Here is a 25,074-nt window from a genome sequence, read left to right on the forward strand (position 1 = left end):
TTATCGACTGGGTCAGAGAGATGGGCCATTTTTCCACTTGGATTATCTAGTATTATGCTAGCGAGATTTAAGCATCGCCAGGAACACCATCAAACCACTCGACCATCGCATCCAAAAGCTGTGACCAGGCGTTGGTATTCGTCATTTGCTCTGGAACCAGTAGCTCCAATGTGTATAGCTTTTCACCTCGTGGTAAAACATTCAGGCGAGGTGGCTCAGGGGGATCTGGTCTCTCAAGTGGGAGAGCGACAAAAGCTACATCCTGGCCTCCCGCTAGAACAGAGACCTGCTGCTCAATGTTTTGAAAGTAGAATAAAGAGCCAAAGGTTGAAATATCTTGCGGCCAATCGGTGCACTGCCTCGCAATCTCAGACAGTCCCATGGTCTCATGGGGAATGGAGTTGAGGAATTGAGACTGGAGTGATTTTACGATTTGGGACTTGTCCTGAGTAGTGAATGGACTAGCAGGATCAAATTGGAAGAGTTTCATCCTCACAGGTACAATGTTCAGGCATGGCCCGACGACGGTCTCATGATCTGCAGTGGCAGAGGTCAATGTCCGCCCGGAGACAGCACGGCCAAACACAACATCACATTTCCCAGTCACTCGGGCAAGGGCTGTGCCCCATGCAGCCGCAAACGCTGTTGCCACAGTGACCCCTTTGTAAGGCAGAGAAATCTTGACGTCCCGGTACATGCGCATTTGCGTTCCGGGCGCAAGTAGGAAGTTGTCGGAAGTTATATTGGTTGGGACCGGTGCGTCTTGTAACAGGGAGCGCCAGTACACACATGATTCTCCCTCATGACTATTGGAAGTGGCAGATGTGATGAATTTTACATAAGAAGAGAATTGACCGACATTTGGGACTGGCCGTCCGTCAAAGAGCGCGCCAATATGTTCAGCTATCAGTGGTAAACTGATTCCATCATAGAGAGCATGGGAAACCCCCATCACCAATTGACACATATTGTGCTTTTGTGACTGGAAAATGAAGAACTTGACAAACGGTGCGCCGGGGATAAGCTGCTCTGCATAATCATTCAGACATACTCTCGCACATGCTTCATCTAATGGTTCACCAGGGTCATGGATGACAGTGACCTTGATTTCCAAGGTACGCAAAACAACCTGGATGTATTGGCCATGGTAGTCATGGGGCAGGAAAACACATCGCAGTATCTCGAGTGACGATACAAGCTGATGACAGACTCTTGTCAAATTAGCGGTGTCAGTAATGCCACGGAATTTCATGGAGAAATAGTTCCATTCAGTTCGAGGTTGCGTGAAAGCAGATCGAATGGCGTAACGTTGGAAATCAGTGACTGGTAAAATGTCGCAGATCATATCCTCGGGGGCCGAAAGAAGTCTTGCAACCTGGGATTTCCCGGGAAGGACCTGCCTTAAGGATTCCATCAAATGGGGAAGGTGGCCAGTAACAGGAAGGTCGGGATGCTGTCCTTTGTCTCCGAGGGAAAGTGACAGCTGGGCTGCCATCTGATCAAGCTGTGGGTTTTCAAAGATGAGGGCCACGGATAGAGGAAGTTCTTTTTGTCGAGCAGCCCCTACCAGTCGTATGGCCATGAGAGAATCGCCCCCAAGATCAAAGAAGTTCTCCTGGCGGCCTATCTCGTGTGCTGGAATTCCTAGCAGGGTCGACCAGACCTCCCTCAACGCCCTCTCAAAGTCTGTGCGCGGTTCCTCGACTGGCCCATTTTTTTCAGTCCCTTCCAACTTGATGTGTGCTGCAAATTCTCGGAGTCTCTTGCGGTCGATCTTACCCGAAGGCATAAGCGGGATCTGCTTCAATTCCAAGATTGTCGAGGGAATCATGTACAACGGGAGGACTTGCGTAAGATGCTTGTTCAAATTCTCGCGCTTTTCCTTCGGAAAGTACCGCCACCCTTGACTTGTAAAATCCGCATCCCCATTTAAGTTGTGGGACGACAAAAATACCGTTAGTCTCTGGGAGCTATATTCGGGGTCTTCGATAGTGCTGGCTTCAATGACTTGGGCCACTGCCATGGATGAAGGCCCAAGAAATCGGCTGACATGGAACTCGATATCTTCCAATTCCACACGCTGTCCACGTATCTTGACTTGCGTATCCGCTCGACCCTCAAATACCAATCTACCGTGGCTGTTCCAACTCGCCAAATCGCCCGTTCGATACAATCGTCTCCTCCGACTATGAATGACCGAATCGCCGTCGATTGGAGACAGCCAGGGAGGATTTTCTATGAATGCACTGGATTTCTTCTCGGGATTGTTCAGGTATCCCCTTCCAACCAAGGGCCCTTCGAGAACAAGCTCTCCAATGGCACCGATGGGAGCTAACTTCTTCGGGTGATTGCAGGATGTAATCCAGGCATTCAAGCCACGCGGTTTGCCAATGTTAACTGTTCTGTCAAAGTCCGTTTCATGAACTGCCATTGTGCTGGCTATCGTGCATTCAGATGGACCGTAGGCGTTGAGAACCTTTACCTTCTTCCCCCATCGAGTGATATCCTCTATCTTAACGGCTTCACCTCCCAAAGCGACATTCTTTATACCAGGTAAGGATTCCGGTTCCAGCAATCGCGCCAAGGAAGGTGTGATGTTAAGATAGTTCACGTCCAATTCGCGAATTGATCCCGCAATATTGTTACGGCGGTCATCTTCGGAGGGAATACAGATGCACGAGCCCGCATAGAGTCCATGGAGAAATGGCACCCACACAAAGTCGAAGCTATAAGAAGACAGATCAAAGATTCGAGTGGTGGTATCATAGCCCCAGTATGACTTCTGGTGAACGACCGCGCTACAGGCATTGGCATGGGTAATGACGATCCCTTTGGGAGTTCCCGTACTACCTGAAGTAAATACCACATACAGGGCATTGCTTCCCGACACAATTGGAATCCATGAGCGGTCATCAATTGGTGATGAATGTTGTAGGCTGTGAAAGAACAAGTCATTCACGATATACACCGCAGAAGAAGTGAGCTCTTCGGCGATTCCTTGACTTGTTGGCGATGCCAAAGTCAATCGCGCATTTACCTGCAAAGCGATGGATTGCAGGCGTTCAACAGCCTGGGATGGATCCACAAGGACCACCACCCCGCCAGCTATGATTACTGCCAGCATTATCACAGGCGTCCACATGCTTTTTGAACAGCAGAGAATAATTGGACTCTCTGGTCGAACTCCCTGTTCTACCACGAGCCAATTGGCTAGTTGAAGAGCCTTGTCAAACAGTTCCCGGTAGGTTAATTGACCATCCCAGGCGTTGATTGCAAATGAGTCTGGCTGTTCACTCACTCTTTCTGCGATTAAACAGTCAATCCGAGAATCAATTGTTTCTGGGAGGACTTCGTTCCATGCCCAAATCTGCTGTCTGTCCTGCTCCGGCAGCAGGTCAAGTTCTGAAAGTGAGATCCTTTCCGCCGTATGTTCGTGTTTGCTCAATTGCTTGAGGATGTGATCAAGCTGGAGCAGGATCCGATCTGCCTGCGGTCCATCGATAACCTGGTCATCAAAGCTCAGGCCTAGCGTGACTGCGTCAGTCGATGACATTGAAGATGAGCCACCCAAGACGCATTCCAGGACCAAGGAATACATGTGTCCGATATTATCATCGTCATTTCGCTGCAAAAACAAGAAGTTGTTCTCCCTGTCATTTTCATCCCGCGGCTGTATAACAAGTAATGATTGAAATTGACAGGCCTGGCGGCAATTTGCATTCAATCGCTGTAGGCGGCCAAGTCCATATTGCTCAAACGGAATCATTTGTGTTCCTGTAGAGTGGATATCCTGTAATAGCTCATGGAGCGGTAATTGCCAATCCATTGTTACCCGAATAGGAACCGTGGCAATTACGGGACCTGCAATCAGTTCAACCCCAGCAAGAGGTGCTTGTCTACCCATGACGGTCGACCCAAACACAATGTCATCGGAATTCTGGTATTGCGAAATGAGTATAGCCCAAGCTGCTTTCAAGGCTGTTGATGGGGTGAAATTGGCAGGCCACTTGATCCCATGTACCTCTCTTTTTGTGGTCATGTTGGCGACTGGCTGGTACTTGGGGCTGGGGAGAGTAGGGAACTGCGGTGCAGCGCAATCCGCCAAATAGCCCAACCAAAATCCACGGCAACGCTCCTCATCGACTTCCCGGATCAGATATTTGATAAACCTGCTGTACGGGATCAACTTCGTTGCTGGTATTTCGTTGCGATATAATGACTCCACCCTTCTCATGACTAAGGATGCAGACCATCGGTCGTAAATAGCATGGTGAATCGTCATCAACAGGGCTGCAGAGCCAGCAGGCCCGGTGCCAGAGTTAGAAGAGGACTTTATAAGCACAAAAGAGAGCATTGGTCCTCCAATGCCCATGGATGGTGCTTTTACCTGCTCTAGACTCTTTGCCTCCGACCATGGGGCCAGTGCTTTTGTAACAACCTGTAAAAACCCTTGCCCAGCATACTCGACTATACGAGTGCGGAGGACCGGGGTCTCGGCGATCACTCTGTTCCAAGCTTCTTTCAAGCGACCAAAATCCACGCTCGCAGGAAGCGGAATAAGACCACGAGAGACAAATTCATTCGCTCGGACTGCGGTTCGTGCTAACATCGCCTCTTGAATGGGAGAACAAGGATATGCATCTTCGATCTCCCATGGGTAAACTTGACAGGCTGCAGCGAGGGAGTCCTTATTGAGAGATTGTTCAAGCAGCGAAAACGCTTCAACAGAAATGGACAATGACAAATTCTTGTTGGAAAGCTCATCACTGACCTTGGTGGCTTGGTCTGCTAGGCGAGAAGTGCGTAGTACGTCGGCAACTTGCAAGGAGTATCCTTCTGCCCGGAGACCAGCGACGAGTCTCATTGCCGATAGTGAATCTCCGCCAATAGAAAGGAAGGAAGTCTGTCGACCAATTGAAGAAGAATCGATGTCTAGGGTGGTGGCCCAGAGACGCTGCAGTATCAGCTCGACATCCGTCTTTGGTAGATCATCGCGCACCCTTCGATGATCCAGCAAATTGGAGTAGTCAAGGAACTGATCGGTTGGGGTCTCAGTGGCTATTTGGTTCAATTTGTCCCGGTCAATTTCGCCAAGCTCTGTCATGGGTAGTTGGGGAAGAGTAAGGAACTTTGTGGGAAGCATGTGTCGGCTGAGCCTCTCCGAAAGTTGAACAAGCGGTCTTGAGATAATGTCCAGCACATTTGAAGGAGTTGTATCTTTATTTGTCATAGAAACAAAAGCCACCAGCTGTTTGGACATCTTTGGGAGGCTCACAATATTCAGCACGCAGTTCTCGACTTCTTCTGGGAGACATTCCTTGAGATGAGCTTCTGCATCAAGAACATGAATGTTTTGACCGGGCTTCCGAAGAGCAGTAATACACTCCCGCTCCATTTTTGATAGGATTCCAACTTCACTCAGGCTGGGGGATTCATGTGATGCTGTCGAAAGGTATGAAAGAAACATTTGGAGGTCTGACAATAGCTTCTGAACACCCGCCTTGCTCAGAATCGTCTCGTCAAAGCTCGCTCGAACAGCGAGGCCATCTGAAGTCAAGCAGCATTCTAGCATGACTGCGTAAGTGTTGAAAGCCTGAATATCGTCGTTACCACCCCCAAGATTGAATAGCCGCTGAGGAGCCGTGTCAAGCTGTTGCGCTGCTGGTTGGACTACCAAAAATGTGGAGAACTGACAGGCCCGCTCTGCATCATAGTTAAGATGGCGAATGCGTGAAGTGCCATAGTGCATAAAAGGAATCATTTTTCCTGCCTGTTTCTGCATGATTTGAACTAGAGTCAGGGCATTCTGCTCTTCCCAGTCTATCGTCATGCGTATTGGAACAGTCGTAATGGTCGGGCCACCCACCCGTTCAATTCCTGGCAGGGAAATTTGTCGACCCAACAGCGTGGTCCCAAAAACGACGTCGCTGGCTCCGGAGTGCTTAGATAAAACAAGTGCCCAAGCGGTTTGAACGAGAATATTTGCTGTGATTCCATAGGCGTTCGCCCAGTCAATCCCAGCCACATGAAGCTCCTCTATAGCCGTTGCGTATGGCTTATAGTTTGCCTCAGGAAAAGCTGGAAATTCAATCAGATTGATGTCTTGGAGGTATTTTATCCAGAATTGCCCAGCTGCTGATGAGTCCGAATCATGAAGGTATTGAATAAAGTTACGGTAAGGAATCAGAGATCCTCCCGACATGTCTCCTGTTTTCAAATTATCATATGCGCGGAATACTTCGCCGCCGAGTTGATTTAGGAACCAACCATCGTAGATGGCATGGTGCATCGTGAATATAACCTTCGTGGAAGTCTCGGAAGACTGATCCACAATCCCGATCCTGAACAGTGGTTCATTGACTCCCATGCCCGCATCGCGCTCGAGTTGTAGACATTCATTGAGGTTGGAGTACCGCGATAAGGGCAAGAAGCCTTTCAATACAACTTGGGCAAAGTTTTGATGCTTAGCACCGCTGAGATGATTTGTTTTCATATCAACAATCCGCGTTCGAATTATCGGATTCGCTAATGAAACGTTCTTCCATGCAAGAACAAACCGTTCCAAATCAATATCAGGCTCCAAATCCAGCATAGTCTGTGTGACAAATGATTTTGGATTCCGAGCTGCGAGCACCATCATCTCCTCTTGGACAGGGGAGCAAGGGTAAACGTCCTCCACGTCAGCCGTATTGCAACCGCAGGTTTTCGAGAGTCTGGTACAAATTGCATTTATTTGATTGGGCTCCGGCGCCCGTCCCAGCAGTAATGAGAATGGGTCGGTGCATATATTGGCAGCATCAGACTGGGCGTGATGATCGCGTTTTCGTAATAACCCTGCTAAGTTGGAAAGGTGTGGGTTTTGGAGGATGTCCGCAACGCTGATACCGCCATACCCTTCATCATGAAGTAATGCTACAAGGCGCATAGCTGCCAGCGAGTCTCCACCTTTGGCAATGAAGTTTTCATGGGGTTGAAGTGAAGTGGGGTTGGGAATGAACAAAACTTGTGCCCAGAATCGCCCCAATATCAGCTCATCCGAGGTCAACGGTCTGATTGATTCCTCCATTGATAGCTCCTTAACTGTCTCCACAGAGTAAGGGTCAAGTAATTGATGGGGAGAACTTAGTGCTATATTTCGTAGCGTCTTGCGATCTGTTTTTCCCGAGGCTGTCATGGGTACAGATTGGAGTGGGAAGAATGCGGATGGTATCATGAATCGAGGGAGTCTGTCGGACAGTATCTTATCTAGCCCTACAATCAAATCGCCTACCCGGGACTTGATGTCTAAGGTTGACTCTCCCTTTTCTTGGTCAATATAAATGAACGCCAGGAGCTGCTTCTGGCCGGAGGGCCACTGGACCGCCTCCACAATCGGTAGAATTCCATCGGGTAAGAGCTGACCAAGATGATATTCAACTTCGCCAATTTCAACGCGCTGTCCATTGATCTTGATTTGTGTGTCGGCACGCCCAATAAAGCAAATTGAGCCATCAGGTTGGTATCTTGCCAAGTCGCGAGTACGAAACATGGGGGAGGTTGGTGCGAGTGCCACTCCCGGCAGATAACCACCGGTAACCTGCACTAGAGACTCTATCGTCTTTTGGTCATCGCCGAGATAGCCCTGGCCGACGATGGGCCCGTCGATGAGTAGCTCACCCACTGCCCCAACTGGCGCCAGGCGATTGATGTCATGCAGGTCGGCGATCCAGAGGTTGGCACCCAGACCAAACCCAACACTCTCTGCATCTTCGACACGGGTAATCGTGCAATTTGCGGCACACATGATTGTGCACTCCGATGGTCCATACGCATTGATGACGCGCACTCGTCCATTTGTTTTCAACCACGGGTCCAGTACGGTGCGATTGATCTTTTCGCCAGTAAGGATCAACGTGCGTAGTAGTGGGAGTTTGTTTGGTTCCAGTAACCGGGAGGTTGAAGGCGTCAACTGGGCAAACTCGACCTTCATCTGCTGTAAGACCGCCTGAAGATTATTGATACGGTCTGTTTCCGATGGGACGCACAAGCAACCACCTGTCAAGAGAGTATAAAACGTATTGTAGACATATGCATCAAAGGTGTATGAAGATGAATCAAATGTGCGTACACCTGTGTTGAATCCCAGAGTGCGCGCTTGATGGGCAACTGCGGATGAAAGATTTGCATGGGATATGGTGACACCTTTCGGTGTTCCGGTACTGCCCGATGTAAAGACTATGTAGAGATTATCTGATGGCGACATATTGTCTCCCAACGCAGTTGTCTCGGGGAGCATCTCCTTGAAATGCTCATCAATAATCACTACATGGCTGGTGATAGACTGAGCTATCTCAGCCGTGTCTGGTCTTGTCAAAATAGTCGAGGATGGTAGTTGAGTCATGATTGCTGCTAGACGACTCCGAGGCTGATGCGGATCAAGCAAGATAAAAACAGCTCCAGCTTTCGCAATAGCCAATATGGTTATTGTCGTCCATATGGTCTTGTCAAAGCAGACTGGGACAATCTGTCCTGGGCCAGCAATCTGGGTGTGTAACAAATACTTAGCCAGCAGTGTTGATTGTTCATCTAGCTCAGAATATGTGAGAAGCCCATCCCACGCGTGCACAGCTGGTCGATTTGAACGCCTCTTGACTTGTTGGCTGAAAAGGTCGGTGATACAAATGTCGTTAGTCCGCGGACGACACCCATTCCATTTCCACACGAGAGCTTTGTCTTCTTCGCATATGGTGTCCAGGTTGATGATCTGTCTTCCCTGCTTGTGAAAATTCACATCACATAGCTGACGCACAAGATTTGTGAACTGAAACACCATTTGTTTGGCCTGACTATCGTTTACGATGACTTCATCGATATGAAATCGTATAGCGAGTCTACGCAGGCGAGTAGATAGGTGACATTCCACAATTAGGGCCACACTGCCCATATTGCAGATTCCTTCTGTTGGTACGGGTTTGTCATTCTGATGGTAAATGGGTATCAGCGTTCATAATTCTCACCATAGGTCAAGAAAGTAGAATATTTACCTCTTGTTGGTTCTCATCCGTTTCCCGAATTAGCAAAACTGTGCGAAGATCACAGGCTTCTTTCGTTCGTGGACTGCAGGACCTGATGCGGTCCAATCCCCCCATTCCTGGACCCTTTCAATTGCCTCAACTCGATTCTGGATGCTTTGTAACCACTGCACGAGGTCTGAGTGCCAAGGTATCAAAACTCTCAAAGGCATAACATGGTTCCAGATGTTTTGGATACTTAAATCATGATCATTGCTGAGAGATTCCCTCCGTTGGCTGGCCACATTTGTTCCAAATACGATGTCCTCGCTATTGGCATATTGAGCCATCAGCAGTGCCCATGCTGCTCGTAAGTTTGTGGACAAGGTGAACCGGTCATCATGAAAATTGTTCCAGTCCAGCCAGTTCACCTCGTATTCAACGATGTGCTTAATCTCGGGCTGATAGCCTGTCGTAGGGAGAATTGGGTATGGCGAGGCTTCGAGGTCGGCAAATGTATCTTGCCAGAATCGATGAGCCATTTGGAACCAATGATGTACGAGGACAAAGTATTGTTAAATGGGTGATGTTGAGGTGTCCTTAGGTCGGGCTGCTGGGGAGACATATAATCCTTCCCGCGTTCCTGTAGCTCGCTGGGGCACCAAGACCCCCAATCTAGGAAGGCTGTCAGCATTTTTCATCAATGGACATTTCTACGTGGATCCCCTCAGTTTCGTTGTAGCGAGGCATCACCATTGTCTCCGTGGACAAGATTATTGGCCAAAAGAGATTGACCTATCGATGGTTGTATTTCCAGGTATGAAAATTACACAGTCGTGTTTTGAAAGCTGAAAATTACACAGGGGAAGATCCGATGTGGTCAATCCGAGTGATGAGACGCGTCAGACCCCTGGAACTGTGTGGATTCATAAACAAGCCTCGCTCCTTCCACGGTTGGCGTTTTATGCGTTTCGTAAGCAGGAGACGGGCCTCCGCCGGAGAATCCTTCGAGCCCGATGTAACAACAATGGCTAATTTTGGTGCCTCAACGCTCTACTCCCTAATCCCTGCATCCTAAAGTTACCTGCCCGAAACTTTTTCTTTGCATTATCCTTCTCAGGCAAAGTGCCAGAAAGGCTCTCGTAAGAGGCTCAGGGAAAACTCAAGTCGTGAGCACCACCCACTGCTACCTGTATGCCGACACGAAACCCATCCGCACCGTCGACTCGCCCACCGGCGGAGCCGGACGAGCAGGCACCCCTTTTAGGGGGGGCACGAGACGGGCGATGACGACCATTCCAAATGTACCTCCTTTCCCCATCGTCGTCTCTTGATCCTTGTATGCATTTCCGTCGTAGCTGCCGACTTCGGCAATTACCTTGGCTATGCCCCTCATATCGAAATTCTTGAGTCGATTATCTGCCGCCAGGCTGGAAGCGGCAACTCGTTTGGGATAGATGACAAGTGCAAGTCTCCTCTCGTGCAAGGAGAATTAGCCCTGATAAATGGATGGAAAGACACATTTGACCAAGTGCCAGGAATCCTCCTCGCGCTTCCTTATGGGTTTGCTGCTGACAGCATAGGGCGCAAGCCCATCATGGTCTTTAGCTTGGTTGGACTCCTTCTTGAAGAAATTGCCATGCGATTGATTTTTTTCTTTAATTCCGTCCTACCACTACGGGTGATTTGGGCGACGCCCATTTTTCAAATCATAGGCGGTGGACCCCAAATAGCGACCGCTATGGCCTACGCCATGGTTACCGACATTGTGCCAAGTCATCAAAGGTAGCCATTATACCTTGGTCACATTTATTGCGAATCAACTAATGAGGACGTTTTATATTCAGGGCATCTGTTTTCTTCATTTTGTCTGCTGCAACTCTACTCGGCGAAATCGTTGCTACACCAGCATCTGCATTCCTAATGTCGTGGAGCCCGTGGATCCCTTCACTGTTGGGTATTTTCTTTGAGTTTTTCGGACTGGTCGGAGCCGCTCTCGTCTCTGATGTACGTCTCAATTCAACGCCATGCAACCACCAACAGGTTCTGGAGGATGAGGTGGAGAGCGAAGACGAAGAAGACCAGGAATACGGACATAATTTGAGCTTGGCGCACGATCCACCATATTTACGTTGGAAAAAAGCGGTACGACGGCAGTGGACCCACATTCGACACGGATATACGACATTTTGGAACGTAAACCTCTTCTGCACTGTCGGTGCATTTTTACTCGCAAGTATAGGTCGCCAAGCGCTACAACTCATTGTTCAATATGCCTCAAACCGCTTTTCTTGGAGTATTGCGCGTGCTAGTTCACTCATCACGCTGAAGGGCATCATAAATCTCCTCACTTTACTGTTTATTCTTCCTTGGGTGTCCAACTGGTTGAATAAACATTTACTTTTGTCCTCCGCTGCCAAGGATCTCCGTATTGTGCAAGGTAGTGTGTGGCTTCTAACTCTGGGTTCTGCCCTCATGGCCGTTTCCACCCATCCGGCGATATTCATAGTGGGAGTCAGCTTGCTCGCATTCGGATGGGGCTTCTACTCGGCCCTGCGAAGCTTGGCCATGGAATTGGTATCGCCATCGCAGGTTGGTGTTGTGAACACGGCGATTGGATTTGCCCAAAGCATCGGTTCGTTGCTCTCAGGGCCCATTCTAGCTGCCGCATTCCGTCGGGGCTTACAAGAAGATGGGCTCCTGGTGGGACTACCTTATATGCTTGCCGCAGGTCTATTTTTCCTATCCGGTTGCTTAACAGGGTGTGTTCGAGTTCCGCGGGGAATAAGTGGCAACTGAATATTGTCCAAGGACTACGATTCTGCCGTTAGATCTCTACCTGAATCATGGAATACGACGGTTTTCAAACCCATTTGTATATATAAATGAGAAGTAAAATATTTGAATATATCATGAATAGAGCGAGGCAGGTAGATAGATGAATGGGTCTCGAACACGTCTGTGCATACTAGCTGCATCTCGCAGATACAGGTATATAATGTGACTCCTGCAACGATGTGCGAATTTGACCGACCACATACTATCGGGGTTGAGATCCCTTGATATTCTGATCATTTTTCCTCATTCGTGCCCCATATTTTATCAAGAGGAAGGGCACAGGAGCGAACGCCAATGCAATAAAGGCCAAGAGGCTGTTCCCCCATCCCATCCCCAGAGCATCGTAAAGACCATGGCCTGCCAGAGGCAACAAGCCTCCGGCCAAACTTCTAAGAATGTTCATGGCCGCTAGGGCGGAAGCAGAATGTATCGAGAATGAATTCACGAGGTAGACTTGCGCTGGCTGAAAAATACCCATCATGGCGAATCCAAAAACTCCCAGCCCAACTAACGGTACCGCCGGGGAAGCATTCGTTTGCAGTGACCACCCATACCAAAAGAGACCAATGGGAGCTACCAGGCTCGAAGGAACCATCGGCCACAGATACTCCTCTGGAGGTATTTGTTCGCTCAAGGCAGATGCTTTCTTTTTCTTTCGCTCCGTGACTTTGTCAGCCGCAAGACCAATGGTAAAAATGCCTGATACAACGAAAAAGGTTATTTAGTGGTCTAATGTAAACAAGAAATTTCTTTCCAAGCCATTTGAAGCAGACGGGATGACTGATAAAAGAACACAACTTACCTAGAATAGTTCCAATTCCGGTTCCCAAGTAAACTAAGCCAGATGAACCGGTTGATAAGTGATACTTGTCCTGGAAAATATACGCCAGTGTGGTAAAGACAAGATATTGGTATCCATACACCACTGCCACGTACATGGCAATTATTGTCACCACAAAAGAAGTTAGCAGAAGCCTAGGGGGACGAATGAGAGCTGTTATTACGACTTCCTGGCGAGAGACCCCAGGGTCGAGGCGAGACTTCAACTGCGGATTACCTGTCTCCTTACGAAGTCTCCGAGTCTTAGCTTCCAGTAGTACGGGTGCGTATGTCTCATGGATCAAAAAGGGGGACATTATCGTCAAGATGGCCATCTACCAAGCTGTCAGAACATCTTCCGAAAGTTATTTTTTGCATTCAATGCGCTTTCATAATTTTGTTTCCCCGCTGCTTACCGGAATAGCAATAACCCAAAAAATCCACCTCCAGCCCGCATCTTGGCTCAGGTATCCTCCTGCAATGGGAGAGAAGACCTAGACGCGATGTAATGTCAATATCAGAAGGTTTCGGCGGAGACAAATAGAGGAAGCCGTGAGAAACGGGGAGGGGAACTTACAGGCGCCACTAACGACCCTAACCCCCAAATAGCCATTGCGGTCCCCATTCGCTCCGGAGGCATGAGGTCGCCAATCGTACCTCCACCCAAGGCTAAAGGGGCTACTCCCGCACAGCCAGAGATAAACCGGAATGCCAGGAACATTCCCACGTTCGTGCTCAAGGCACATCCAATAGTGACCCCAAGAAAGATCACATTTGTCACATGGTAGATGATAGCGCGACCATACAATTCTGACAATGGCGCTACTATGAGTGGGCCAATAGCGAATCCGATCACATAGATCGACACAACAAACGACTCCAGCTTGGTATCATCGGATCCAAGAGATTTCATCACATCATGAACTGCCGGTGCTAGCATGGATGAAGCGAGCGAACTAGGCTTGTATCATCAAACATCAGTCTCCCGCATATACTTGGCTATACTTGGCCAAGCCGTCAAGCCGAGCTTGGCCGTCTTTTTGCACCTGCAGAGTATACCAAGCTATATCGAAGATAACGAATAGGCTAAGAAAATAGCAGTACATACGTGACAAAGGTGAGGAGCGAGATGAAGCCAACATGGCACCAACGATATTTGGCGCTCCAGTTCATAGGGTTCGAGGGATCCGCATCACCATCCCAATATACTTCATTGGGATCAGGATCATGCACGTCGTGTCGGTCTCCGAGGCTGTCATCCGCAGGCAAGGCGGGATGTGGGGCCTTTTCGGCTTGGTGGGTGGATGCCATGTATTTCCAAATGTGGGGGACTAGGCAGGAGATGGGGCCAACTGTTGATGAAGGGGTTGGGGCGAGAAAATGACTCTCTGGTCCGCGCGATCAATAAAAGAGTGAAGATACAGCAAACGATCCTGTTTAAATATATCTAATCTATGGGAGATAACACTAGCGTATTATAACACACTCGTACGGTACTTGCACTGTATACATATCCTTTTTCTGCAATAAAATTTGATCCGCGATTCAAGGGTCCGTTTTCAATGTTTTGTTTACTCAAGGGGTGCCCGGATAGTGTCCCATACAAATCTGTCAGTAGGTTTTAATGGTGAACAGCATACTTTAGAATGGTACGGAGTAATAAGTATTCAACCGCGTAAAAGCGATTCAAAGCGTACAGAACCGTTCATGAGCTGACAAATCACATGATGCAACCTTAGAAGGCCGAAGGGGCAATTTTAGACGGCCTAACGAGATGTGCAGATTGGCTAATGAGATGTCGCGACTTGAGAATAGAGAAATCAATTGGATATCAATAGATTGAAAATTACTAGCGCGGTAACCCTGATTTCCATCAAATCGTACAGGCGGGTAACGGAGATCCGGCGGAGTTCCCGCGTGGGGCTTAAGGCTTGGGAACAACCCTTGGAGCCCTTGGAAGACAAACCCTAACTTTACATTACAGCCTTGGAAGCTTTCCTTGGGAAGCAGGGGCACCATAAGCACAGGTTCGTGAATAGAGTATATATGGTTCTTGAACCTTGCAACATGGATCTTTTGCATTATTCAATTTTTTCATATGTCTATGATAGTACGAAGGACGATATTAGTAACCCGCGTTGTTCTTAGCTAATCATCCTTTTTGGCAAATGATATGAGATATGCATAGTAATATCTATCATTTGAAATATTGATTATAGTTACGTACATACCTTCAATACTCCTCACTTAGATGGACCTAGCCCGCCGTGATTATCTATGGTTATTCGCGTCAAGTAAGCACTAACATATTTGTTTCACATTGGGTGGGCTCGTGAGTAGCGTTTGATTGTCACCTTCAGAGGATCAGTTTAGCGCCTTGTAGATGGATCTTAATCCCTGTACAACATATATATTATGGAGTCGACATTGGCGGGATGTCAACATCCATTGGTGAAAGGCACTCGCGCTTCCACCTGCATATTTTCGGAAAATTTTCTTCTCTATACAGCATGCGGTACCCCTCATCACCAATGGTACTTGTGAAATTTTTCATATTTTGTAGACGATAGAATTCGTTTGTAGTCATACAGACGAGATAGACTAGACCGCATAGTAACTCTTCGTCGCATTGCTACGTATCACGCAATTCGCCACCACAAATTACGCTCGGCTGGAACACGCTGTGGGCTACGGAGTAGGTACTTTATATCACGTCTATGATAGTGTTCTAATTTGATGTAATCCCGCCTCTACACGATGCTTCAAGTGGGTCCCAAACAATCATAGAGATATTACGGGGCCTCTCGTATGGAACAGAGACATGTAGACCTTATCCTTCGAGAAAAGCTGGCTTTGGGCTTTTAAAGATTTAACCGAAAAGAGTATGTAGCCAGGTAAGCTGGTCTATATAAAGTGCCTATATCTCGAGAAAAGTGCCAGTTTCCACGGGATTTTTCTCTGCTTCCAGGAATTCTTACTTTTCCAAAGTTATACGGTCAATATCTATATCTATCATGGGTAGCATTGCACCAGTGCTCGCATATGATATTAACCATCAGTGGGCGACTCCACATGCCCAACATACATTGGCCTCATGGTCCGAGTTGAACAAGCACATTAAGGCTGGTACCATCCTTATCGATGGCCAGTCGTTGGATGTCGCATCCGTTGTCGCCATAGCCAGGTTAGTAAAGCGAACACCGGCATCCAATGAGAGTCACTGACAGGATAATTCTAGAAACGGTGTTGGCATAGCTCTTAAAGAGGACCAAGGTCTCATTGACGGCATAGAGGGGAGTGTTGAAACCCTACAGGGTTACCTCTCGAAAGGCTACTATCTGTATGGTAAGTGCCTTTTTGCATCATTCTGATAGTGACCATGTTTTCTGGCTAATGCAGCTGTTTAGGGGTCAATACCGGCTTTGGGGGTAGTGCGGATACTCGCACGCAGGATTTGTATGGTCTTCAGAGAGGATTGATGCAGCTTACACAGAGTGCCATCCTGACCAAAGCGGACAAATCAGATGCCCCAAGTGGTCATGAGTATCTTGAGTCCCACAGTATGCCTAGCGCCTGGACCAGAGCTACAATCCTCATTCGATGTAATGCCAACATTCGTGGGCATTCTGCTATGACTCGCAATGTGGTTGACAGCATGATTAAATTGCTAGAGAACGATATTGTACCTGTCATTCCACTTCGTGGCTCTGTCTCAGCATCGGGTGATTTGATGCCTCTAGCATATATCTCTGGGGCAATTCAGGGATCCCCAGATGTATATGTGCGCGTTGGTGGTCAAAAGGGATTACCGCGTGTCATCACTGCGCATCAGGCCTTGGAGGAGGCTTCAATTACACCCATTGTTTTGGGGCCCAAGGAGGGCCTATCACTCATCAATGGAACGGCAGCTGCCGCTGCGGTTGCTAGTCTTGGATGTTACGAAGCCAATCAGCTGGCAGTAGTGTCGCAACTGCTAACCGCTTTGACGTCCGAGGCTCTGTATGCCAACAATGAGTGGGCACACCCGTTCATCGCCGCAACGCGCCCTCACCAAGGACAGATTGAGGCTGCGCAAAATATGCGGACCTTCTTGCGAGGCTCAAAGCTGTCTTATGGCTTGGAGCAGACCAAAGACCGATTCTCGTCTGGGCTGGCACAAGAACGCTATGCATTAAGAAGCTCACCACAATGGCTCGCACCACAGCTCGAAGATCTTCTCAGCGCCGAGAAGCAGCTCCATGTTGAGCTCAACTCGACATCTGATAATCCCGTCGTTAATGTCCTCGACAACGATATCCATTGTGGTGCAAACTTCCAAGCCGCCTCAGTCACCTCAGCCACCGAGAAGATCCGTCTGGCATTGCAATCCATTGGCAGAATGCTTTTTAGCCAGACTAGCGAAATGATCAACCACGACCTCAGCAATGGCCTCCCACCCAATCTAGCAGCTGATGATCCCAGTATCTCTTTCTGCCTCAAGGGCCTCGACATCAATACTGCCGCTTATACCTCAGAGCTCGGCTTCCTTGCCAATCCGGTCAGCAACCACGTTCAAACAGCAGAGATGAACAACCAAGGTATCAACTCTCTAGGACTCCTCTCCGCACGCCAAACTCTGGCTGCTGTCGAGGTACTTTCTATGATTGTTGCCAATTCCCTTTACACCGGCTGTCAGGGCGTGGACCTGCGAACTCTCCACCGGACCTTTGTAACCAGTTTGGAAAGCCCCGCCCGCCAGCTCATCACGAGCTTTTTGCCCGACGAGAGCTGGCCGGTAGCCACGGCGCATAAATTCTTTGACTCGTTCTGGAAACTTTTCGAGGAGGCTTGGTACGACGGTGTTGCGTACGATGCGGCCGAACGAGCGCACAAAGCATCCCAATCTCTGACAACGGCTATTGTAGCGCAATATGACCGCATACCCGCGATAGTATCCATTGAGAACGTTGCTGGGCTCTCCAAGGCGTTCGAAGCTCTTATCCTGGACTCGTATTTGGCTCATCGCGAGGCGTTCTTCCGAAATCCTACCACTTCTGAATATCTCGGACAGGGAACCAAAGCAATCTACCTTTTCGTGCGCGAGAAATTGGGAGTACCCATGCATAGAGGTTTGATTGAGCACCCTGTTGCAGGAGATAAGGATGGTAATATGATCGATGGCCGTCCTAAAAAGACAATTGGTTCCTGGGTATCCATTATTTATGAATCGGTTCGTAACGGATCACTATATACCGAGGTGTTCCAATTCTTGGAAGCTGCAGGAAATGTCAAAGTAAGCAAAGGAGCAAGCGGGACAATTGGAAGCAACGGAAGCAACGGTGTTCATTAGATAGTGCAGAGGTTATTTGCAGATGTGATGGCCTACCAGAGAGAATATCAAAATCGAATGACACATCAATGGCAGCAAAAAGTAAAAGGACATCTTTGTAAGATCATTTATTGGCGCGTTCTCTAGACCATGAAGAAGGACCTTTGGCGATTCGAACAAGTGGAATTTTTATCATCTCAGCTCCTTCCCGGTCCTGTCTGCTGTCGCTGAGATCAATGGAGGTTTGCCCATGCTAGAACACCAGTGAAGTCTAGCATGTCGACAAATCAATCCATTTAACCTCAAAATCCCCGACCTTCAGGGCTGGGCTTTTTGATTTGTCGCTCTTTCTAAAACGAACATCGAAGACTTCAGGTTCAGACAATTATGTTCTCAGCAAGTGCTCCCTGGCATAGTCTGTCCTCGGTAGGAATATAAACCAAGCATCTTCAAGCATTTTTCTTCGCATTTCCATTCAAGCCGACTGTCCTACTTCTTTTGGCCTCAGCGAAAACTGCCCCACAGGCTCTCACACTGTCAGCAATAAGCACTATGTCAACACATTAGCCCAATTCCCACAATTCTGATACCAAAAACAGTAAAAGAAAACAAGACCACTTACAAGCTGGAATCACAATCCAGAACCCATTCAACAACACGAAATACCCATAAAAGTAATACCCTTCGGGCCTTGAGTACTCAACCCCATACACCAGAAAGTCAAACGCACAGGTCCCATAGTACAGTACATCCCCGTAAAGTTGCCCAGTGGAGATGATTATCTGCAGCGGGTGTCGGAATGGATTCTCCGCGACGATGAAATATGCAAGGACGAAGGATAATGGGCCCCAGCACCAGGCGGTAATGGACTCCATGGACATGACAAAGGCGTGCGAAGTGAGATACCGCGAATCAGACATAGAATACTCTTTCCAGAGTTGCGCGAGGAGGTTTTGGGAGCCTGGAAGGGTGGCAAAGCTTATGGCATAGTATCCCTCAAGGATGAGATGAATGCAACCGCCTGGTCGTTTGTTAGGATGGGTGTATGTATAGATATGGGAGGGAAGGCGTACATAGTGTGAACCAAAGAACTTTGGACAATTCAGGGACCGTTATGCGAGGGTTCGCATTCGTTGCGATGGTTTTGGCAGCTGTTAGGACGATAATGCACGTAACAGCGAATGTTGATACCAACACTAGGGTGCTCCATTTGTTAGGAACGTAGCTGGGGATTTCTAGTCCCACAGGATAGTAAGAGTGGGGAGTCATGATATGTATTCACAAATGAAGTGTGGGATATACCTAGGTAGTATCATGTCAGGAACTGATCTGAATATAACATAGCTGGTGCCTATCAGACAGGGATCTGGTGATACGATCCGGAACAAAACGCGCTCGGTTTCCGTGTCGCTGCTTCCCTATCAATCGCAGTGATTATGTGATCAATCTGGACGTAGTTTCGAGTGAATTCAGACCAATTGAATCTACGTTTTTCTTTGCACATCTTCATTAGACCATGATTTTGATTGGGCTACTCCAATCCACCCATGTATGGAGCCCTGGGGGGCAACATGGGTATGTGTCAGCTTCAGATCAGCCATTCTCCACACTCTACCCATTTCAGCTATCTTTCTGGGATCCATCTCTACTTATTTTTTAGGCGAGAATTAACAGTTGATTGAGGATTTGAGGGACGGGTCGAGCTGTTCGCCTAGAGCACCAAGAGCAGGAGCTGACTACTGTCTGGCAGCCTTTAGGGGGTCTTTTAGAAAGATGGCGATGAGAATCTATGCTGAAAACCACGAAATTAAGAACCTTCAAGAATTTTGTGTACTGTCTGAAGAGACTGGAGTTTCTCGTTATGATCTGGGACCAGTATTTATCTGTGCCCCTCCCAGGCCTGTCTGTATCCGCGTTCGGTTTGGGCATCCTTGCCTTGGCCAGTAATAGCGCTGCCTATATCTCGTAGTAAAACCTCACTGGCTACCCTGAATTTCTGAATTCAAGCCTACTCAAGCCTCTAAGGTTTGAGCCTCAACCAGGATAGTTCACTCACTATCATTCCATCGTAAATTGCGACTTCGGATGCCTTCTGTCTGACTATCGCCTTGCCTGCATCAGTTGTGTAGAAGGCATCGAGGAAGATGTCCTAAAACCACTCCAGCTGATCAAGGCTCCCACGGTACAAGAGGGTGTTGCATTGGCTCTCCAACTAGGTAGTTTGTATCTGTTGTTTTTCATGAATGATTGAAACGAAGATCTTTTGGATGCAAGCGAGTTTGAGGATGATGACAGCATCTTGATTGAGTCGAATATATCGAGAATTTACAATTCATGCGTTGGTATTGGGAAAATGAGAGAAAACAATGCCAACAATTACAGTTACATCTTCTGCTTGCGTTCTGAGATAACAGTCTACTAAGATCATGAAGTCGAAAGGAATAGGAATCACGTCCGATGTCACCACTGCCCTCTTAATTTCCGGTACTAACCAGTGCTCCTGTTATACAGTCTATCAAGCGAAATCGAAGTGCCAGCAAAATAGAATAATATATTGAAATCTTCAAGGGCATCTTGTCCTTGTCTGGGATATATATACACGCCGAAAGCACTGTCATCAGTTCCATCACCGGGATATTGACGTATTCACAAAACAGTACTCTAACAAAAAAATTGGAAAACATCCACTTTCAAATATAATCATCATCTTCAACCACACCAACATCACATCCACTAGAAGAGCGCTAGCGCTTCTCCTGGACCTCCTCAATCTCTTGGCCACTGTCACTGCTAAGGCCAAGCTCGCTCTTCTCATGTGCGACATGCTCGCTGGTGCTCAAGCCCAGCGCGTGAGACTGTTGAGTGATCTCCTCGAAGGTCAGCTTGGGCATGTCGTGAGCGACCCTGAACGCCAGCTTTCCTTCGTTATTGGCTTTGGCGTAGATAATGTCGATCTCTTCAAGATCACGACCAGCTGTCTCAACATAGAAGAAGAAGCCGAAGATCAAGCCGATGAAGTTAAACAGTGCGAAGAAGAGGTAAACGCCCCATGGACTTTCACCAGCGAAAAGCGGCGTGAACATAACCACGGCAAAGTTGCAGATCCAGTTGGTGCAGGTCGACGCCGACGCGCCAACAGTACGGGTACGGAGGGGGTTGATCTCCGGGGGGTAGATCCACGGGAGTGGCAAGAGAGTGAATGCGAAGAAAACGATGAAGAGGAAGATACCAACGGCAGCGCCCTTGGCGTTCTGCTCGCTCTCCTTGATCAAACAAGCGAAGGTGATGACAAAACTGAGACCTTGGCCCAGGAAACCAATCAAGTATAGGTTGCGACGGCCAACTCTTTCAATCATGAAAAAGGAGGGAATGGTTGCAATGGCGTAGACAGTGGCGAACACACCACCCATAATCAGAGACAAGGTTTTCTCCATGTGCAGATTTTCCTGGAAAAGCAGGGTGGAATAGTAGATAGCGGCGTTACAGCCGGTGAACTGCTGGAAGAACTGGCCAGAGCAACCAATGAGAAGGCGCTGGAGGTCCTTGGTCTTGTTGGCTTTGAATAACGTCTTCCAGCCTGCCTGTGAGCGCCTCGAGGCTTCCACGTCCTGCTTCAAGAAATTGAATTCGCTGAGTACCTTGTCTGAATCAGGAGTGGTGCCGTTGAGCTTAGCGAGCACTTCACAGGCCTCCTTGTCGTATCCTCTAGACACAAACCACGATGGAGAGTCAGGGAGCATCAAGGCACCGGTGGCCACAACGATAGCAAACAAGATCTGAAGTGCCACGGGGAATCGCCACTGGACACTGTCTGCCGCGTACGAGAGGCCGAATACTACCCAATAGGCGATGAAGGTGCCACCAGCGATCATAGCACCTTCGAAACAGACGAGGAAGCCACGGTTGTGAGCACCAGAGCATTCCGATTGCCAGACTGGGATTGTGGCCGTGTTCATTCCGTTTCCGATGCCTGATACAACACGGCCGATGACGAACTGACCGACTTCCCAGCTTCCGGTAAAGCAGGTGCTGGTTAGCACAGCACCAATGATCAGGATGCTGGCACCCATGAAGATCAGGCGAGTGCGGCCGAATTTGTCGCCGAAAAACATAGAGAACAAGGCACCGAAGAAACATCCAAGCTCATAGCAGGAAGTGACAGCACCGCGGATGACGTTGACATATTTTGTTTCCGCCTCAGTCCCATTTTCGGGCATTTCGAGAATTGGGAAGGAGTTCACAAACTCGTCGCCGTTAAGAAGGCCAGCCATCATGCCCTGATTGTAGCCGAAGAGCGAGAAACCCACGACGGCAGCGACGGTGATGCTCACCCGGAGCGATCGACCAGTCAGGCCGCAATTGGTCGTCCACATGTTGACGGTACGTACAAAGAGCCGTCAGTATGGGGGAGGGAGGCGGGGTAAAAGAAAGATGGGGAAGATTGGGGATGGAGGGATTGGCTTGTCTTATAGCAAGCACCTCCATGGGGGATGTAAAATCCTGACGCTGCAACCTTGGTCAAGCCCCAAACGGGCAAGTCTAGCGAAGGCAATGTTCCCGAAGCGGAGACCTTGGCACTTGGCGGGGGCCACTTGGCGGGGGTACTTGGCGGGTCCATGGGTCCACGGGTGGGTCAGGGCGTGGATGACTAATTTGGAGACACCTCCACTGACCACCCGTCTGGGCAGGGGGAGGCCCGGTTTTCAGTGCTCAGGGCAGGATCTCTGCTTTTCAAATCTACCATGCTTTTTTCTTCTATATTCCAGTCTTGACTCTATTCTCATCTATTTGACATGATAGAGATGCTTTACGCTGGCATCCTTTCATCTTGATATCACTGACGCCAAGGTCTTTTCGCCCCAATATGACGTCGAAAGTTTTTCGCCGACTTTCTCCAAATCGGCGCTAGGCAAAGTTCACCCACATATTGTCAAACTCCGAACCAACGAAACCCAAATCTTTGGGGCGCGGCATACGTCACACGGACCGGTGCAATCTCCTTTTTAGTATCAACCCGGCTTTCCGACCGCGTTGTGGCAGTAAGTGGCACGTGGCGTCGGGATTGATTCGGTATCCCCGTAATCGGCCGTGTGTGTATGTGTGTGTTTTCCGGGGAGCAGTCAGGATGGTTCCTGGGTCTCCGAGGGTCACCCCAGGGTTCAACTGTTTACCCAGTCGGTACCGAGATTTGCATATATATTATTGTGTCTTCCAATCGCGCCAGGCGCCCACCTACCGGGCTGGTCTCTGGTTCCGGCTTTTTTTCTTCTCCGCCAAGAACTGTAAATTCTCAATTCCACCCCTTTTAATCTCGCGTACCTCGAATCCTCGTGGCACTTTGGATGCAGTCTCCGTAAACAGCGAAAATCCATCACCTGGTCTACCATATTTTCGGTGCCATGGATTAATTTGTGTGGAATGAGAAAATGATTAGTAAGGAAAACGGAGCTGAACTTAGAACAAGCAATGTCATCCCACATTGCCAGAAGCAGGCCAAGCTTACAGCCAAAATATACTTTGGCGACGACATTAGGACTCGCCAGACTTGCCAATGTGTGTCTGTACCTACGGGTTGGATTCTTTATCTATGCAAATTTTCGGACTTTAACAGCCGCGCTAATGTCGAGTCACCTGTTATGGGAACTTGTAGACGGTAACATCGCGGAGTCGACTACGTAGTATCGCCGAGTACAACATGCCGAGTACCATATAATGAAAAAACATTGAAAGTCATAATCTGAGCGCATCATCGTTCCAACTTCCGAGGCGGTTTTTAAGGACCCACTACGTAAGATTGTCTAGATATGGGACAATTCAGCGAGCGATCGGCAAGCAAACACAAGTCTGGTGAAGGGCACAACGCCTCAAATTATTCATGCTTGGAGTAGGGGAAGTAGAGCGATTAAGCAGCGGAACTTGGTCCAGGGGTCGGGCTTGGCCAAGAGTGACGGAGGTGGCGGACCTTCCGATGTTGGTAATGCGGGTGAAAAGTAAAATGCCTCACCACATAAGATTTGGGCAAAGGTGGAACACATAGGGCGGACTACACACCCAAGGCGTACTGTACAAGGAGGGCGCTAAACCAAATGCGCCAAAAATTGTAGCCAATCATCGTGACATATTGCCAAGGAACCCTAATGCATACAAGCCACCGATGTCAAATACAATTCGATTTCACATTCGTACATCCGATTACAGTGTTACCGCAAAAGCTTTAGCGCCCTGTGTTCTGCCAGTCAAATATCCACCAATGAAAAATAACAAGATATCTGGCGGCATGACAAGTTGAGAAGGCGGTAATGGAATGGGCATTGACACTTGCGGACTGACTGGAAAAAGGTGTGAACTACATACTGATAATTGGTTAATAATTATTACCTGTATTTGTATTACCGAAGAAAAAAGCAAAGTGGATGTACGCCTCAGAGGTCATTCTCTGTCGTGGAAGGGCATCTGTCCAACCATGGTATTTTAAATGCCACCAGAAGACATACTATCCACTGTAGTATCTACATCACAGATGCTTTGGGACGTGGAGCTGATATCACCTGTACCAAAAGTACTTCCAGTCACCGGGCTTGTCATGGAAAATGTGGAACGAAGTGTCACCGAAGTTGTTTCCAATGATCGTACCCAGAGTGGTCGATACTAGTAGAGCAAGAACATATTGGTACCAGTACACTCCCGGCCCGGCAATCCGTTTTTCGCTTCTCGGCAACAAGACTTTTCTTAGCATTGTCAAATGAACCCTGCGCTTCTTCGGCCCGATTCATGTTTGTTTCAGAAGACTGCTCCTCGGCGGCCGGAGCCTGAGCGGCCAGAGCATTAGTAATGGAGTAGATGATTACCTAGGTAGGTACGCCACGGCTGCCTCCTGGGTTCTAAACCGCTCCTGCGACAACATTCAAGGCCTAGCATCCAGCGCATCGAAGCGTCGTCCTAATGACGCGCGATATGAAAGTTCCCACCCATTCCAGCCCAAAAAAGGAAATACGCAGCTTGACTGGTGGTTTAAATTGAATATTCCACGTTCTACGCGAAGATTCATGGCTTATACCACTACCAATAGTTTCCAAGCCTCCTCTGTAGAGAGCTATAGTTCCCTTTTCAGCACCGCCT

General features: G+C 48.4%; 7 protein-coding genes across 7 annotated transcripts; 2 read left to right on the forward strand and 5 right to left on the reverse strand.

The window, feature by feature from the left end:
* Positions 1–67: 67 nt before the first annotated feature.
* Positions 68–8,812, reverse strand: N7500_007693 (AMP-dependent synthetase/ligase; the record flags this gene model as incomplete). Its single annotated transcript, XM_056678837.1, has 1 exon — positions 68–8,812. The coding sequence occupies one exon, from the start codon at positions 8,810–8,812 to the stop codon at positions 68–70; it is 8,745 nt and encodes a 2,914-aa protein (XP_056529209.1).
* Positions 8,813–9,052: 240 nt separating this feature from the next.
* Positions 9,053–9,532, reverse strand: N7500_007694 (uncharacterized protein; the record flags this gene model as incomplete). The annotated part of the gene is made up of 1 exon (XM_056678838.1): positions 9,053–9,532. One exon carries the CDS (start codon positions 9,530–9,532, stop codon positions 9,053–9,055), a length of 480 nt encoding a protein of 159 aa, XP_056529210.1.
* Positions 9,533–10,111: 579 nt separating this feature from the next.
* Positions 10,112–11,789, forward strand: N7500_007695 (MFS transporter; the record flags this gene model as incomplete). The annotated part of the gene is made up of 4 exons (XM_056678839.1): positions 10,112–10,132; positions 10,258–10,775; positions 10,838–10,997; positions 11,034–11,789. Coding segments are annotated over 4 exons (1,455 nt in total), but the record flags the coding sequence as incomplete, so codon positions are not given.
* A 241-nt stretch (positions 11,790–12,030) lies between these two features.
* On the reverse strand, positions 12,031–13,958 carry N7500_007696 (MFS transporter; the record flags this gene model as incomplete). Its single annotated transcript, XM_056678840.1, has 5 exons — positions 12,031–12,527; positions 12,631–12,982; positions 13,064–13,141; positions 13,225–13,603; positions 13,756–13,958. The coding sequence occupies 5 exons, from the start codon at positions 13,956–13,958 to the stop codon at positions 12,031–12,033; spliced, it is 1,509 nt and encodes a 502-aa protein (XP_056529212.1).
* Positions 13,959–15,661: 1,703 nt separating this feature from the next.
* On the forward strand, positions 15,662–17,976 carry N7500_007697 (aromatic amino acid ammonia-lyase; the record flags this gene model as incomplete). Its single annotated transcript, XM_056678841.1, has 3 exons — positions 15,662–15,831; positions 15,886–15,992; positions 16,055–17,976. The coding sequence occupies 3 exons, from the start codon at positions 15,662–15,664 to the stop codon at positions 17,974–17,976; spliced, it is 2,199 nt and encodes a 732-aa protein (XP_056529213.1).
* Positions 17,977–18,404: 428 nt separating this feature from the next.
* Positions 18,405–19,224, reverse strand: N7500_007698 (EXPERA domain-containing protein; the record flags this gene model as incomplete). Its single annotated transcript, XM_056678842.1, has 3 exons — positions 18,405–18,505; positions 18,578–18,976; positions 19,029–19,224. The coding sequence occupies 3 exons, from the start codon at positions 19,222–19,224 to the stop codon at positions 18,405–18,407; spliced, it is 696 nt and encodes a 231-aa protein (XP_056529214.1).
* A 1,475-nt stretch (positions 19,225–20,699) lies between these two features.
* On the reverse strand, positions 20,700–22,328 carry mfsA (glucose-inactivated glycerol proton symporter STL1; the record flags this gene model as incomplete). Its single annotated transcript, XM_056678843.1, has 1 exon — positions 20,700–22,328. One exon carries the CDS (start codon positions 22,326–22,328, stop codon positions 20,700–20,702), a length of 1,629 nt encoding a protein of 542 aa, XP_056529215.1.
* Between the last annotated feature and the right edge of the window lie 2,746 nt (positions 22,329–25,074).

Source organism: Penicillium coprophilum (assembly GCF_028826855.1).
Source record: "Penicillium coprophilum strain IBT 35676 chromosome Unknown utg000005l_segment0_segment0, whole genome shotgun sequence".
Classification (NCBI taxonomy): domain Eukaryota; kingdom Fungi; phylum Ascomycota; class Eurotiomycetes; order Eurotiales; family Aspergillaceae; genus Penicillium; species Penicillium coprophilum.